The sequence below is a fragment of the Monodelphis domestica genome, chromosome 5 (assembly GCF_027887165.1).
Source record: "Monodelphis domestica isolate mMonDom1 chromosome 5, mMonDom1.pri, whole genome shotgun sequence".
In the NCBI taxonomy this organism is placed as follows: Eukaryota; Metazoa; Chordata; class Mammalia; order Didelphimorphia; family Didelphidae; genus Monodelphis; species Monodelphis domestica.
Window position 1 is genome coordinate 209,821,152 of NC_077231.1, and position 15,799 is coordinate 209,836,950.

At 36.6% G+C, this 15,799-nt stretch overlaps 1 protein-coding gene across 1 annotated transcript; it reads left to right on the top strand.

Annotated features, from left to right (window-relative positions):
* The first annotated feature begins 3,467 nt into the window (after positions 1-3,467).
* Positions 3,468-10,899, top strand: LOC100022501 (zona pellucida sperm-binding protein 3-like). The gene is made up of 9 exons (XM_007504383.3): positions 3,468-4,778; positions 5,678-5,796; positions 5,883-5,986; positions 6,262-6,439; positions 6,767-6,887; positions 6,976-7,067; positions 9,094-9,218; positions 9,435-9,554; positions 9,638-10,899. Exons 1-9 carry the CDS (start codon positions 4,401-4,403, stop codon positions 9,706-9,708), a joined length of 1,308 nt encoding a protein of 435 aa, XP_007504445.1. The 5' UTR covers positions 3,468-4,400; the 3' UTR covers positions 9,709-10,899.
* The last annotated feature ends 4,900 nt before the right edge of the window (positions 10,900-15,799 follow it).

A 15,799-nucleotide genomic window follows, 5' to 3' on the forward strand; every position in this document is an offset into this window, starting at 1 on the left:
TTGTTGGCTGTCATACTTGTCTCACTGGCTTATTGTATCTATTCTTGCAAGAATGAATTAAAAGAGCCTTTGACACACTGTTCCCAATTTCAAGATTTTTTGGGGTAGATGGTTATTCCTCTCAAGCAGCTTAAGAGTTTTTGCATCCATTTCCTTACAATGCATTCACTCAATTATCACTTAAAAAATGAATTACAAATTTATTATTCCAATTCAACTATTTCTACTAATGACTTACTTATCAGTCTAGTGATTTCTTCAATGTCCATTCTCCTTGGCTCCTCTATAGTATTTGCTACTGTTGATCATTCTTGTCAATTTAATATATTCAATACAGATTTATACAATTTATACTATGTTTAAGACAACATTCTTGGTGTTTGGGATAAAAAAAAATTAAAAAAAAAAGTCCCTGTCTACAAGGAGCCTACCTACTATTCCTCCCACCCATTCTTTTCTTTTCTAAGCTTTCATGATAGTATCTTTAAAAAAAAAATTAATTTAGAATATTTTCCATGGTTACATGATTTGTGGTTTTTCCCACCCGTCTTTTCTACCCCCTCCCTGAGCTGACAAGCAATTCCACTGGGTTATACATATATCATTCATTTTTCAAAACTTATTTCCATATTATTTATATTCATATTTACAATAGAGTGATATAAAACAATAGAGTGATCTTTTAGCTCCAAAAGCCCAAACATACCCCCATTGAACCATGTGATCAATCTTATGTTTTTCTTCTGCATTTCTGCTCCCACAGTTCTTTCTCTAGATGTGAATAGTTTTCTTTCTCATAGATTCCTTCGTATTGTCTTGGATCATTGCATTGCTGCTAGTAGAAAAGTCTGTTACATTTGATTGTACCAGTGTTTCAGTTTCTGTATACAGTGTTCTCCTGGTTTTGCTCATTTTGCTCTGCATCAATTCCTGGAGGTATTTCCAGTTCATATAGAAACCCTCTAGTTCATCATTTCATTCAACACAATAGTATTCCATTGCTATCAGATACCACAATTTGTTCAGCCATTCCCAACCGATGAACACCTCCTTATTTTCCAAATTTTTCCACCACAAAGAGTGCAACTATAAATATTTTTGAATAAGCATTTTTCCTTATTATCTCTTTGGGGTACAAACCCAGCAGTGGTAGTGATATCATACCTTGATTCTCTCCTCTTCACATTATTTCCATTTTTTGAACACTCCCTCTTTTTCCTGCCACCAAAGGTAAGTATTCCCCAATGAATTGTTCTTGTTCCTTTTATTTCCTATTTTTACAAGTCTACAGTGTTATCACTGTAATATCATCTACTCCAAAGACTTCAGATTCATATCCTTTGCAGTATAATAATGGAAACATTTGACTCAGTCACAAGACCTGGGTTTGATTCTTACCTCTGAAAATAATTAGCTATGTGATTCTAAAAATTATTTTGAGATTTGTTTCTGTAACTCAGTTTCTTCATCCATAATTTTGGGATAAAATCTTTATTACATTCTAAATAGTATGGTTCTGAGGAAAACATTCTGTCAACCTTAAAACACTGTATAAAATGATATTCTAACATTCAAATGTGGGCTCTGTAATTCAGGGACAAAAATAAAGCTATAATTCAATTTAGTTTGGTAAAGCTTATGGGAGGGGTTTGAGAGATAATAGGAAAATGGAGGAAATCAATAAAATAGAAGGAAAATTTTGCCTTTTGTGTTTTCTTAACTATTATTTGTTGATATCTTGATTATTGTGATTATTAATTTAAATTATCATTTGTAGAGCACTTTAACTTTCCAAAACACTTGTAGGTAATATTATGCTATTTAACATTAAATTATCAGGATTAATCTTTTAGCTGCCATCAGATTCTCTGACATTTGTTCAAATGATTTATTAGGAGAATATCTCCTTGAAATTTGAGTCAATTTTGCACAGATAGAGAGATCTATAATGGCAAGCCTATGACATCAATGACTTATTGCCTTTGGCATAGTCTTCCCATCTTTAGTAATTTTCATAAGCCAAATAGCATTCCTTGATTAGATTTGATGGTCTGTTAGAATGGTGTTACTTGATGGACCAGAAAAGCAAGAGGCAATATTCAATTTCTCAGTAAGGGAAAAATTCCTTTGTGCCATTTTAGATATCATTCTCCTTTCCCTCCATTTGTTCTGGCATAGGTGTTATAGACCAATGATTCCCGGGGATATCTAAGGCATTAACTTCATGTCTCTTATGTACACAAGTATATAAATATAATTGAAAAGAGAGGCAGCAATGTTTTATCTACCAAACATTGTACTTTGGACTTAGGGGCATTCCATTATCATTCACATTTGGTTGCTGGAATAAAGGTTGATCTTGATAATCTTATCTGATAATTCTCTTCCTCAGTCATTCATATTCAAGGTGAGAATAATGCTTCATACATGGAATTCCCCAGAAAGTATTGAAATCATTGTTAGGTGGATTTGAGATTTAAGCGCAAAACTAGGGCAGGATTCATAACTGCATCAATTTGAATTGGAATTGTAGAGTGTCTCCTGTGGAGTGCCATGGAGATCTTCTAAAGGCTCAAATCTGTTAATTTTTTTAAATCAATAACTTGAATTAAATTCCTGGGTGACAGAAATGGAAAGGCAAGCTAACATGCTAGATGACAGAATTACTGTCTAAAAAATATGCAAGACTAGAAGTATAGCCTATGCTTGACCAGATAAATTTTAATTGGGAAAAATGTCATCTTGTATATGGGTTTTTAAAAAAATCAGTTGCCCAAGTATTAAATAGAGGAGACATGGACAGAAGCCAGTTATTATGGGGGAACAAAAACCTAGAGGTTTTTAATGGGTTGCAAAATCTGTTTAAGACAATAGATTGATATGACACTTTAAAATGTTAATACTCTCTTAAACTGATTTCATAGACATATACAATCCAGAACAAGGGAGGTGATTTTATCTAGTTTGAAGTATAACATTTTAGAACGTATATTGACAAGTTGGAATTTGTCCAGAGAAAGGCAATAAATATTTTCAAGAGGATTTGAAAATATGCTGAAAGATCAGTTGTAAGGGCGAAAGGTAGATTTTCCCTTAATATAAGGAAAAAAAATTTATAACACTATGAACTGTCTGGAAATGGATTTTCTCAAGAGTTAGTGTACTTCCCTATAATTGGAGGTCTTATAACAAAAGATCACATACAGAAAAATGGAAGGGTCCTTCTAGGATCCCTCGTCTAATCTCCTCCCACCCCCATACAACACGTGAGGGAAATGAGGCTTAAAGAGGTTCCTTCAGACCTCAATTGTAACAGTAAATCCACAATGCTGCCTTTATGTATTTGTTTTTTTTTAATATTGAAAAGTTTAGTCCTGGCACAGTTGTAGGGTTGGACTAGAGAAATCTTTTCTTTTTCTATAATATGGTGATGTGTAAATCTCATAAATCTTAATAAATATCCTAAATTTAATAATAGCCAATTCAATTCCAGCCCATTCTTGGAGGAAAGAAATCTAAAGTAGGGTTGGCTTAATATGATTTTGAGGGAAGATACTTTAGAATGGCCTAATACTCAAGTTACTTGATTTTTTGACCTTAGGTTTTTAGTCTTAGGACTTAGGTTGGTAGATAGTAGGCATTTAATTAATTTTTCATTGGTTGATCAAAGGTCCTTTTTATCTTTGTAACTTTGATCTTATAAAAATATGGGATTATAAATTTGATGTATTATAGCAATATGAAAATGAATACAAACAATAAGCCTAGGAAGGCCAAAGCCCCATTTCCATAACATCTGTAATTTCTATAGACTTTGGACTCCCCAATTTAGTGACTTTTCATCAATATCCTCCAATGACAGATATCCTAAATATATGATCTATCACAGACCTAGAGTTGGAAAGGAGTGGGAAATGGTCATTGCTGCTTCTTTTTTGACAACAAATAGCAACTCCATGTAGCTATGACAGGAAGACCTATTGGGGTCTGTTATACTATTACCTGGATTTCCTGACATTTCTTATTTGTGAATATTTGCAAAGAACCTCTTTCATCCTTGTATCTTTTCAGATAGGTTAAAAAAAGTAAGTACCTCTGATTGGGAAGTTCATTAAGACACCAATAACTCCAACTAAACTCATGCCTGATTGAAAACAAACTATTCTCTAATTTAAGACTGTTAATCATCTGAAAGTTCACCTTGAACTCTAATTGAAACATTTTCAAGAATTAATTTCCAATAAACGAGGTATTTTTGAGAAGCCTGACAGGTGTAGCCTATCCTTGCCCCTCCTTCACTTCCATCCTAACTTCAAAGATCAAAAGAGCCACTGTGTGTCTGAAGATATAAAGATACTATCCTCTAGGCAATTAAGCAATGATTGTAACAAGTAGGCAGGATGGGGCAAGGAGGTCTAGTAGGGTGCTTGTTCTTGCTTTTGGTGTTGGGTGAGTTGGTATCTGTTGATCTTTGTGGCTCTTCTAGTTCTAGATTTCCTCTCAGAAGTAAAGAATTTCTGAGTCCAAGTTATAATTCTTCTCATGCCCACTCTTCACTGGACCATGGGGTTCATTCTCAATTGTTGCCTGTGAAGGTTCAATGTCAGGAAACTAAGTTGGTGGCAAACATTCGGAGAGACCTCTTTGGGAAGGGAAGATTAATCAACCCTTCAGACTTGAGCCTTGGCCCAGCTGCCTGTCAATATACTGCCTTCAATGAATCAAGTAATATTATTGTCTTTCAGGCAGGGCTTCATGAGTGTGGCAGTACACTTCAGGTAAGGTAATTTAGTATTTCTATTGGAGCACTTTAGTATAATTGAACTCTGTTTCTGTCCTCAGCAGATCTTAGGAATTTGTGACTACAGAATAATCTTAAAAGACTCTGAAGTCTCTTGATAATCACTGACATGTCTCATGGCTTTGTTTCTGAGGGGGAAAAACATCTTTCTAAATCTTTGTGTGATTTTCCTGCTCTCAAATTTGTCTTGAGATTTAGGATTTTTGTGAGACCTGTGGATTTTGGTATTCAGTTTCTACCTCAAAAACATAAATATATAGAAATTCTTGATAAGATCCTTTTCTCTGAGCATCAATGTGTACAGGTTAGAGTTATGGTAATGGAGGGGAAAGTATGCACATTTAAAGAGTGCCTACTGAATTCCAGGCACTGTGCTAAGTTAGTGTTTACAAATATCTCAGTTGAGAGCACCTAAGCTTCAGTGGAACTTCATTTTAACACAAGCTCTCATGTTGGTTAACTGACCTTGAACAAAAAAGTTTCTTCCTCTGTAAAATGTGGGGTTTGCATTAGATGTTCTTTTTAAAGTCTCTTCAGCTCTCAAAATTATTCTACTCTAACAAGGCGTGTAGTTATTGCTATATTTCTTAATTTACTCACAGAACTTACTGTAAGGCATAGAGTCTTGTGTACTAATTGACTGGGGATAAGTGGCCCTAAAGAATATTAGATAACTGGAGCAGAAGAGGATTAATCCTGGATTTATAGGAGTACCATTAGAAATAGTTATGCAGATAAGTCAGTTGTCCAACCTATTGACAGATTAGTGTGGAATCCCATGCTAGTGAGTACATAAATAATGATCTTAGACCTCTTTAGAGAGTTGTTGGGTTTTTTTTTTAAAGAAAATCATACTATTGTTTTGACTATTTTTAGGTGACCACAGACTTTTTGGTTTATAGAATAAATTTATATTATAACCCAACTCCTGCTGTCAACTCCACTATCCTAAGAAACAATCCAACCGTGATTCTAATTGAGTGCCCTTATCCAAGGTGAGAGATCCTTTTGAATGGCTTAAATTATTTGTTCTTCAGCTTGTGTCACTTATGTTTTCTTCACCACCCATCATTGTCTCTAGGAGGAGCAATGTAAGCAGCAAGGCTATACAACCAACCTGGATTCCATTCAGTTCTACATTATCTTCACAAAAAAGGCTAAAGTTCACCTTACAACTGATGACTGGTAAGTGTCAATGGGAGTAGATAAATTACTAAGGTTTTCCTACTGATTTCTATAACACAGGAGTTTTAATCTATTTTTGGGTGTGTGTCGTAATCTACTGTGGCAACTTGGCAAAGTCCATTGACTCTTCAGAATGTTTTTAAATGCATATAATTAATTGTACTGAATAACTAATTATACTGAAATTTAGTTGTCAAAATAGTTTAATAAACAAGGAATGTAAGTTACGAGTTAAGAACCCTTGTGCTAACAGTACTGAGATTTTGACTTTGTAGATGACTGGAGTGCTAAGAGGGCTTCCTCTAGCTATCAACTTGGGGATGTTATTTCCATCCAAGCTAATGTGAACACTGGAAGTCATGTGGCTCTGAGACTTTTCATTGACAGCTGTGTGGCCACGTTAAAATCAAACCAAGATCCAACTCACAGCTATGCTATTATTGACTTCTATGGGTAAGTTTCCACAGCACACTTCCTCAGTATCAAATCCCACCTAGTTCCCCAAAAGTCATGTATGCACACTCCTTTCCCCATTACCTTCCTCTAAGTAACTACCCTGGCCAAAACAAATGACCTGAAAGTCAAATTATCAATGGCAAAGCTTCTCCCCATTTATGTAGGCTGATTCACAGGTGATTTCATTGCTGGGTTTGTACTCAGAGGTTTTAAACTGAGGGCTATCAAAATTGGTTCTGATTTTTCTTTCAAAGAGAAATTGCCTTCAGATACTGGAGAAGGACATTGATGGAAAGAACTTACTAACAAATTGTAATATTGTAGGTGTCTGGTTGATCATCAGTCAGGAAATGTTGGGTCAACCTTTATCTCCCCAAGGTCCAGGCCAGAGACCCTTCAATTTGTTATTGAAGCTTTTAAGTTTTCAAGAGAACCCAAGGATCAGGTGAGCTTTACCCTGCCTTTCTATCCCCAAATGCACATACATTTGATATTAATGATCATAAGAAGTCTTTAATTCTGATTTTTTTTAGATCTATATTACATGCCACTTGAAGGTCACTGAAGCTGCTGACCTACCAGATCCTTCAAACAAAGCTTGTTTTTTCAACAAATCAAGCCAGGAGTAAGTAGGACTTGAACAAAAATCATGATTGGTAGTAGCAGTTACTAAGTAACTTCAGCATTGCAAAGGATCTCTAGTGAAGCTACTGAATTAGGTGAATTTGGGGAGTATGGGCAAAGAAATAAATTGTCTAAGGAAAAAATGAGAATAACTTCATGTCCTACTTACGTTTTCTCAGTAACACTATTTTAACTTCATTATTTTAATGATTATTTTAAAAATCTATAATCATACTTATTGAATTCCAATTTATTAGTGCTTAATCTAGGTCTGGTTTACCCTTGATGATTGAATCTCATTTTTGAGGACTAGTATCATTCTCAGTGGCCGATACATAGTTACTTCTAATGTTATTTCCAATTTACAGCTTATCAGAACAAAGAATTGGTCTCCTTAGCTCCAAAAAATCAGTTACCTTCATTAGGATACAAAACTCATCATATACACATGTTTATACATTACACTATATAAATATTACATTTACTATGAATGAAAATGATATACATATGCACATATGTATCTATATGTTGTATGTGACCTTGAGCAAGTCACTTGCACTGTCTGCTTCATCTTCCTCGTCTGTAAAATGGAAGGGAAGGAATGAATATTTAATTAGTACCTATCATATTCAAGGTACTTTGCAAAACAATTTTAAATAGCATTTAATTTGATCCTCACCTATAGGTATGAGCTATTATTATCTCATTTTTACTCTTGAGGAAACCAAGGTAAACAGAAGTCACATGACTTGTTCAGAGTCATATAGCTAGTTAAGTGTGTGAGGTTGGTTTTGAACCCTAGTCTTCCTGACATCAGGTCTAGCACTTTATCTACTGAGCATAAGAGAAGATAAAAATGGCATCTATCTCCCACAACTATTGTGAGGATCAAATGAAAAAAGAAAACAAAACAAAACATTTGTGCAGTACATGGTACATTGTGGGATATAGATTAGCATTTAATAAATGCTTGTTCATTCATAATCATAGAATAGCAGACGGATAATTCAAACTAGTGCTCTGACTTAATAGCTGAGTGACTGGGCAAATCATTCAACCTAGATGACATAGGTAACTTTGGGAATGAACCAAGTCACATGTAATTAAAGATACTTACATTCTTCAAGGCTTTATTATACCAGGAGAATATATCAGGAGAATTGTTTCAGGGCAACTGATAAAGGGAGGGAAATGTCCAAAGGTATATACACCTCATCTTTTTATTTTATTTTTTAAACCCTTACCTTCTGTCTTGGAGTCACTACTGTATATTGGCTCCAAGGCAGAAGAGTGGTAAGGGCTAGGCAATGGGGGTTAAGTGACTTGCCCAGGGTCACACAGCTGGGAAGTGTCTGAGGCCAGATTTGAACCTAGGACCTCCCATCTCTAGGCCTGACTCTCAATCCACTGTGCTACCCAGCTGCCCCCTACACCTCATATTAAAAAAAAAATTCCTTCCCCTTTCTTGCTGCTGCTACTTTGGGGAGAACTAAGGGAAGAAAACAGGTCTGAGTTTCCAATTTGAGGAATAAAAGATTATTATATTCCCCATGTTTTACTTATACCTTATATAAATTTTTTTCTTTAGAAAGAGGTTTCTTAAATAGGATTCCAGAGATAATTCTTAAATAATTTCTATGACTCTACAAAAGTTAAAAGAATTTTTCTTTTTTGATGGGGTGGCAGGAAATAATTACATCTAAACATTTCTAATTAAACAACATTTTCATCCTAATCTTTGAGAATCTTTCTACAAATATGTATAGTCCAAATAGTGGTTAATAGTGTCATTCTGAAGCTTTTTTGGAGGACTGCAATACAGATAACTTGTTTTACCTCCCCTTTCAATCTATTTCATGGCTCCTTGCTTAGCCTTTCTGTTTTTGGCTTTTCTCTAGCTCTTAGACAAGGAAAGGGGGAAATTTGTATAATAGTTGGAGTTGTCAGATCAACTTATAACCAAATACAATTCAATAGTTTCTTTCCCCAAAGTCATAAGTGTCTTCTGCTGATTCATTACTTCCCAGATGGTCTGCTGTAGAAGGTACAGATAGCATCTGTACCTGTTGTGAAACTGGTAGCTGCAGGAAAGCTCATCTTCCAAACAGACTAAGCAGAAGTCACTGGAAAAGGAATGAGTTATCCTGGAAAGGTAAGTTTCCTAACATATCCAGCATAGGAAAATAACCCATAAGGTATTTCAACAACCAAGACCCTATGCTTAACCACATAGAAATGCCAAGCAAAATGGGTGTAGGCCTGGAAAGAACATTCATCTTACTGGTAACTTCACTTTAATGTTGTTTAAAAGAGTTTCTACTTGGGTTTCATTAGGAACCTATTTTTACTTCCATCCAATCCTATACAGAAATTTCTAGAAAAAAGAATGAGGCTGATGTGGTAGTTGGACCTCTGATTATTTATGATATGACAGTGGAAGCCAGCAGCATTGATAGCCAGGACAAAGGAGCTAGAACCAACCACCGAGGTATGGATTGCCTGACTTCATTCTATTCCACTTAAATGGTGAATGATTCTGAGACTTGTGTCTAACCTACCATTCCTTCCTAGGTACTGAAACACCTGAAACAGTGCTACTGGCTGTGGGATTTGTAGCATTTTTCTATCTATCATGCTGGTAGATCTGAAGTCTTTTTTGGTAATGTTAACTATTGATAAAATAAAGTAAAAGACCAAAAGATACATTCAATGTGTTGTCTGCTTTTAATGATAGTGGCTAGCATTTGTGTAATGCTTTAAGATTAGCAAAGTGCTTTACATATATTATCTCATTTCACCTCCACAAAAAACCCTGGGATGTAGGTGCTATTCTTATCATTCTCATTTTACAAATGAGAATAGTAAGGCTGAGATATAACAATCAGACAGCCAAGTCTGTCCTGAGGAAAGGCTGGAAATCAAGTTTTCCTGCCTCCAGATTCAGTACTCTATCCCCTCTGTCATCATAACTTCTTCTAAGGAAAAAGTTTACTTGGAATTTGGGGGGATATACCTAAGCAACAAAAAATATTCCACCCAAAGTATTTGAATAAAATAAATGCTTAGAGTCTCAAAGCTTCTTCTTGAAATATTCATCTGTGGTATGGAATTCCCATAAACATTCTTAGCACAATGTGTGTATAATACACACCTGTGTATATATCATGTGCAAGATTATTTTCTTATTGTTCCAGTCATCTCTGGCCTTGCTAACATCTATCCCTGGGGTAATATAAACTTTATCTGGCCTTTATCTATCTCTGTCTTTCTCTTTGTAGGTGGACACCTACCTTGAATATATTCAGTATATAGTCACTTGCTCAATATTCATTAATTATCATGTGTAACTACCAAAGTAGTTTTCTGGTACCTTGAAACTTTTTTTGGAAGGTGGATGAGTCTGATCATAATAGCATCATATATCATGTTATTTAGTTGAGAAACTTTGAACTCTGTCACTAACAGTGTTAATGAAGGTTAAAATTTTGATGGCAATGCAAAGGTGAATATCAGTTATTTAGAAAATAGCTTTTGTAATTATTGACTGAGACAGTGGCTTAGCCTTTGGATCTATGTGAATGATAGAACATGAGGAGGGATTGAAATAGATATGAAGAACAAGGGGAGGAAGAATAAAGAATGAGACATTCTAAGAAGCAATAGGAATTAAAACCTATCAAAGAGGAATTAGAAAACGGGATGTTTGACTATCAATATAGGATGAGACCTGGGAACAGGAAGATCTAATTTCATATGCTACCTTTAAACTAATGTCTAAATCTTTTTTTTTTCCCTTTAAACATTATTTTATTTAGTCATTTCCAAACATTAATCATTGGAAACAAAGATCATTCTCTTTTCCTCCCCCCCATACCCCTCCCTACCCACCACCTCTCCCATAGCCGATGCACGACTCCAATGGGTATCTCATGTGTTCTTGGTTCGAACCCATTTCCATGCTGTTGGCATTTGCACTAGAGTGCTCAGAGTCACTCCTCAGTCATATCCCCTTCCCCCCTGTAGTCAAGCAGTTGCTTTTCATTGGTGTTTCTACTCCCATAGTTTATCCTCTGCTTGTGGATAGTGTTTTTTAAATCCTTGCAAGTTGTTTTGGGACATTGCATTGACACTGGAGAAGCCCATTACCTTCGATTGTACCACAGTGTATCAATCTCTGTGTACGATGTTTTCCTGGTTCTGCTCCTTTCACTCTGCATCACTTCCTGGAGGTCGTTCCAGTCTCCATGGAATTCCTCCACTTTATTATTCCTTTTAACACAATAGTATTCCATCACCAACATATACCACAACTTGTTCAGCCATTCCCCAATCAAAGGGCATCCCCTCATTTTCCAATTTTTGGCCACCACAAAGAGTACAGCTATGAATATTCTTGTACAAGTCTTCTTACTTAATGTCTCTTTGGGGTACAAACCCAGCAGTGCTATGGCTGGATCAAAGGGCAGACAGTCTTTTATCGCCCTTTGGGCATAGTTCCAAATTGCCCTCCAGAATGATTGGATCAATTCACAACTCCACCAGCAATGAATTAATGTCCCTACTTTGCCACATCTCCTCCAGCATTCATTACTTTCCTTTGCTGTCATGTTAGCCAATCTGCTAGGTGTGAGGTGATACCTCAGGCTTGTTTTGATTTGCATCTCTCTGATTATAAGAGATGTAGAGCACTTTTTCATGTGCTTATTAATAGTTTTGATTTCTTTGGCTGAGAACTGCCTGTTCATGTCCCTTGCCCATTTATCAATTGGAGAATGGCTTGATTTTTTTTGTACAATTGATGTAGCTCTTTGTAAATTTGAGTAATTAAACCTTTGTCAGAGGTTTTTATGAAGATTGTTTCCTAATTTGTTGCTTCCCTTCTGATTTTAGCTACATTGGTTTTGCTTGTACAAAAGCTTTTTAATTTGATGTATTCCAGATTATTTATTTTGCATTTTGTGACTCTTTCTAATTCTTGCTTGATTTTAAAGCCTCTCCCTTCCAAAAGGTCTGACATGTAAATTATTCTGTGTTTGCCTAATTTTCTTATAGTTTCCTTCTTTATGTTCAAGTCATTCACCCATTTTGAATTTATCTTGGTGTAGGGTATGAGGTGTTGATCTAAACCTAATCTTTTCCACATTGTCCTCAATTTTCCCAGCAGTTTTTATGAAGTATTGGATTTTTGTCCCAAAAGCTGGGATCTTTGGGTTTGTCATATACTGTCTTTCTGAGGTCACTTACCCCGAGTCTATTCCACTGATCCTCCTTTCTGTCTCTTAGCCAGTACCAAATTGTTTTGATGACTGCTGCTTTATAATATAGTCTGAGATCTGGGACTCCAAGGCCCCCTTCCTTTGTATTTTTTTTCCATTATTTCTCTGGATATCCTTGATCCTTTGTTCTTCCAAATGAACTTTGTTATGGTTTTTTCTAGATCAGTAAAATTTTTTTTTGAAAGTTCCATGGGTATGGCACTAAATAGATAGATGAGTATGGGTAGGATGGTCATTTTTATTATATTGGCTCGTCCTACCCATGAGCAGTTAATGTTTTTCCAATTGTTCAAGTTTAGTTTTAGTTGTGTGGAGAGTTTCTAATGTCTAAATCTTGAGGATATCATGTTGCTTCTTGGACTCTGTTTTCTCCCTTGTTAAATGGCAAAAATAGCACCTAACTTTCATCTGGTGTGAGCTTTAAATAAGAAGGCATGTAAAGGTGCTATATAAACCCTTAAACACTACTTTAATGATCAAAGCTTGGACTACTGTTCAATGGAGAAACACTCTAATATATTACATGAAAAGGTGATTTATATTCTTGTTGCTAATCTTAGAATATAGACTGCAAAATGTCATAATTATTAAAAATTATATTGACATGTAAACAAGTGATTTCCTTTACTTCACATTCAATTTAGGAAGAGCAATTGCTTCTTGGGCATTTCCTTCTATTTGGGAGAAGGGAGAGGGTATGGTTAAATGGACAACTACCTTATTTTGCTGCACATGAAATAATTCATGGTATTAGTGTCTGAATCTAAAATGATGTAGATGTTGCTCAATTAGAATTTCAACTAAAAAACAACTACCACCAATAACACAACACCTGGAACTTAAATATTATTACAACTTCTGTTTTTATCCACAAAGCCTTGTAGATTTTGTGCCTAGGTAATTGCTTCTGGCTACTCTTTCTGCAATTGTCTCTTCTCTTCTCTCCTCCCCTCTGTATCTGAATTTATGAATAATGAGGAAAAGCACTTATTAAACATTGACTGTGTACCAATCACTATTTTGAGAGATGAGGATATCAAAGCAAAGCCAGTGGTTGTTAGCTCCCAGTTAAAGAACTAATATTTTGATTGGGACAAATAACACCCACAAAGAAAGTATGGGCAGTGATAAACAATTTGGTCCAGATACTGGTAAGGTGAATGGAGCCATGGGAAGTAATTGATACCCATTCTGAAGCAACAGCATTTGATTATGGTAGAACTGGAGGATTTTTGGAAGTTGTGATCAGGGCCAAGGTGACTGGGGAGTAGAGAATGTGAACTTTGTAGTCGTAGTCTCTCGGTAACCGAGGATGACAATTGTCTTTGTGCGTTTTTGTGCACAAAGACACTTGCGCGTGAAGATTTAAGTGGAAAAGTCGATGCACAGAGACAGTCCCACTCTCTCAGCGTTGGAAGCCTGGGTCCAGTGGCAGGAAAGGTCGTTATGCCTGGAGACTTCCTCAGCTGCATTGGATGGCCTTGTTGTCTTTTGTGTTCCAACACTCCCTAAGCACTCCACAGTGCCTTGCTGTAGCGCCATCTCAGCCGTTGAACCTTCTTGTTGGTTTCTTCTGTCTGTTCAGCCGAAGCAGTCTTCACATGCTGGGTGAGCAAAGCCCTGGTTCACCAGGGGTCAACCTGATGGCTACCCTCACAAGGTTTAGCCGGCCTGTCGAAGCTGTTGCCCTGGGTGTGGCCACTGCCACATGCTAGCAGCTACTAGGAGCCACAAGTGAGAGCTGGGTGTCAGGTGAGGGTCAGAGGCTGGAGAGCTGCCCTAGGAGAGAGCCCTCCATACCAGAGATACTACCCCTCCCTGAGCACCCCATACACCCCCAGAGAATGTGAACTAGGATTTGCCTAAAAGAATAGGTCAGGTGGAACAGTTGCCACTCTAGACAATAGCCAGACAGTGAAAGTTTTGGAGATCATAAAGGATTTAATGTCCAGGGCATGGTCTCCAGAATGAATGTTTCTTTGCCTCCCTTCAATCTTTATTTCCTCCCATCTATCTGTCTATGTTGTCTAATAACCTCTGATTCCTTTTCCACTTTTAATGGTCTCTTCCCTACTCAAGTAAAAATGCTGAATTTTAGTACATATGCCAGCAATCAAAATGTCAATCACCAGTGCAGATTTCTGAAGATAGTCAGGACATGTTCTCCCATTTGTTTAGAAATATGTTTAGGTACTGGTTTAAATTCTTTTTCTTAGCCCTCCTAGCTATGTCTTCATCATTTATCCGCAACTAGACTGACACATGTCTTGTAGCTCTCTGAATGCTTTGATGGCTAAAATTGTTATGAGTTCATCAAAAGTAAGAACTAATCAGAGTTGTGCATTAGAAAGATTATCTTGGCAGTAACCTGAAGCATTGGAATAGAGAGAAAATAGAATTAGGGAGATGCATTGGGAGACTATCAAAATAGTGCAGGTAAAATAAAATAAAGGTCTGGTGCAGAGTACAATCAAGCAAATTCACAATAAAAAAATTTGAATTTGACTCAGATTTGTTACTTCCTTACTAGATGACCTCGAATAAGACATTTCAGCTCTCTGAGTCTTAGATTCCTTTTCTGTAAAATGAGTTGTTTTGACCAGATCATTTCCTAGTTCGAATAGTCTGAGTCTATGGGTAGAAGCAGTAGGAACAGAAAGGAAAGAAAGATCCTTGCTTGAACTGCCCATCTCCTCTCCTAAATATTTTAACCTTCACCCAAATTAGGCTGTTCGCAATCCTTTATGTGCACACCTGGTACACTGCCATTATTGTCAAGCCAGAGTTTGCTAAGATGGAAATGACAGCACTCAGCACCTTATTGGAGAAGGAGTAAGAAAGAGGGAGAAGTTGAAGATAACTCTTAGGTGATAATGAATGGCTTGGGGATAGATGTGATGCAGGAGTCATTGCCCAGTCAGCTTGCTCTCTTTTTTAGGATGCATTTTGGAGGTCTGCCCTTTTACCCACTGGGTTGCAAGCCATGCTTATTGAACAGAAGCAGATGGAATTACCGCCAGTCTCTACCCACAGAGAGCTGAGGGAGCCGACTGTGGCTTTTCCTCAGTGTTAATTAGTTTCACCTGGCTCAGCCTTTAGCAATCACCTAATTGATTTTTTAAAAAATCACTGAGCGCTGTAGCAATTACCATAATATTATGACAATATTCCCTAGTACAATAGAGAGCAGCCGAATTGCAGAACCACTAGGAGGACTCAAGATGTCCTGAGTAGAGGTCTCTGAGGCTGCTTTTACTGAGAGCAGGTCAGGGACTTGTCGTTTCTGTCACTTGTCTAGACTGAGGTAGGGAAGAAGATTATAATTTTGCAGGTTTTCTTTTGAGAGGGTGGGAGAGAGAATGGATCTGAATTTTGGCACTGTTTCTGGGCAGATACGAAGTTTTTGCTCACCTAATTAGCTGCTATCTCTCATATAGTCAATTCGAAGAACAGTGTG

Bases quoted from the DNA above. Each gene is read 5' to 3' on its own strand.
- LOC100022501 (XM_007504383.3), top strand. From the start codon at position 4,401: ATGGGGCAAGGAGGTCTAGTAGGGTGCTTGTTCTTGCTTTTGGTGTTG. The intron at 5,987-6,261 runs GTAAGTGTCAAT...TTGACTTTGTAG, and splicing joins CACCTTACAACTGATGACTG to ATGACTGGAGTGCTAAGAGG. The intron at 9,219-9,434 runs GTAAGTTTCCTA...AATCCTATACAG, and splicing joins GAATGAGTTATCCTGGAAAG to AAATTTCTAGAAAAAAGAAT.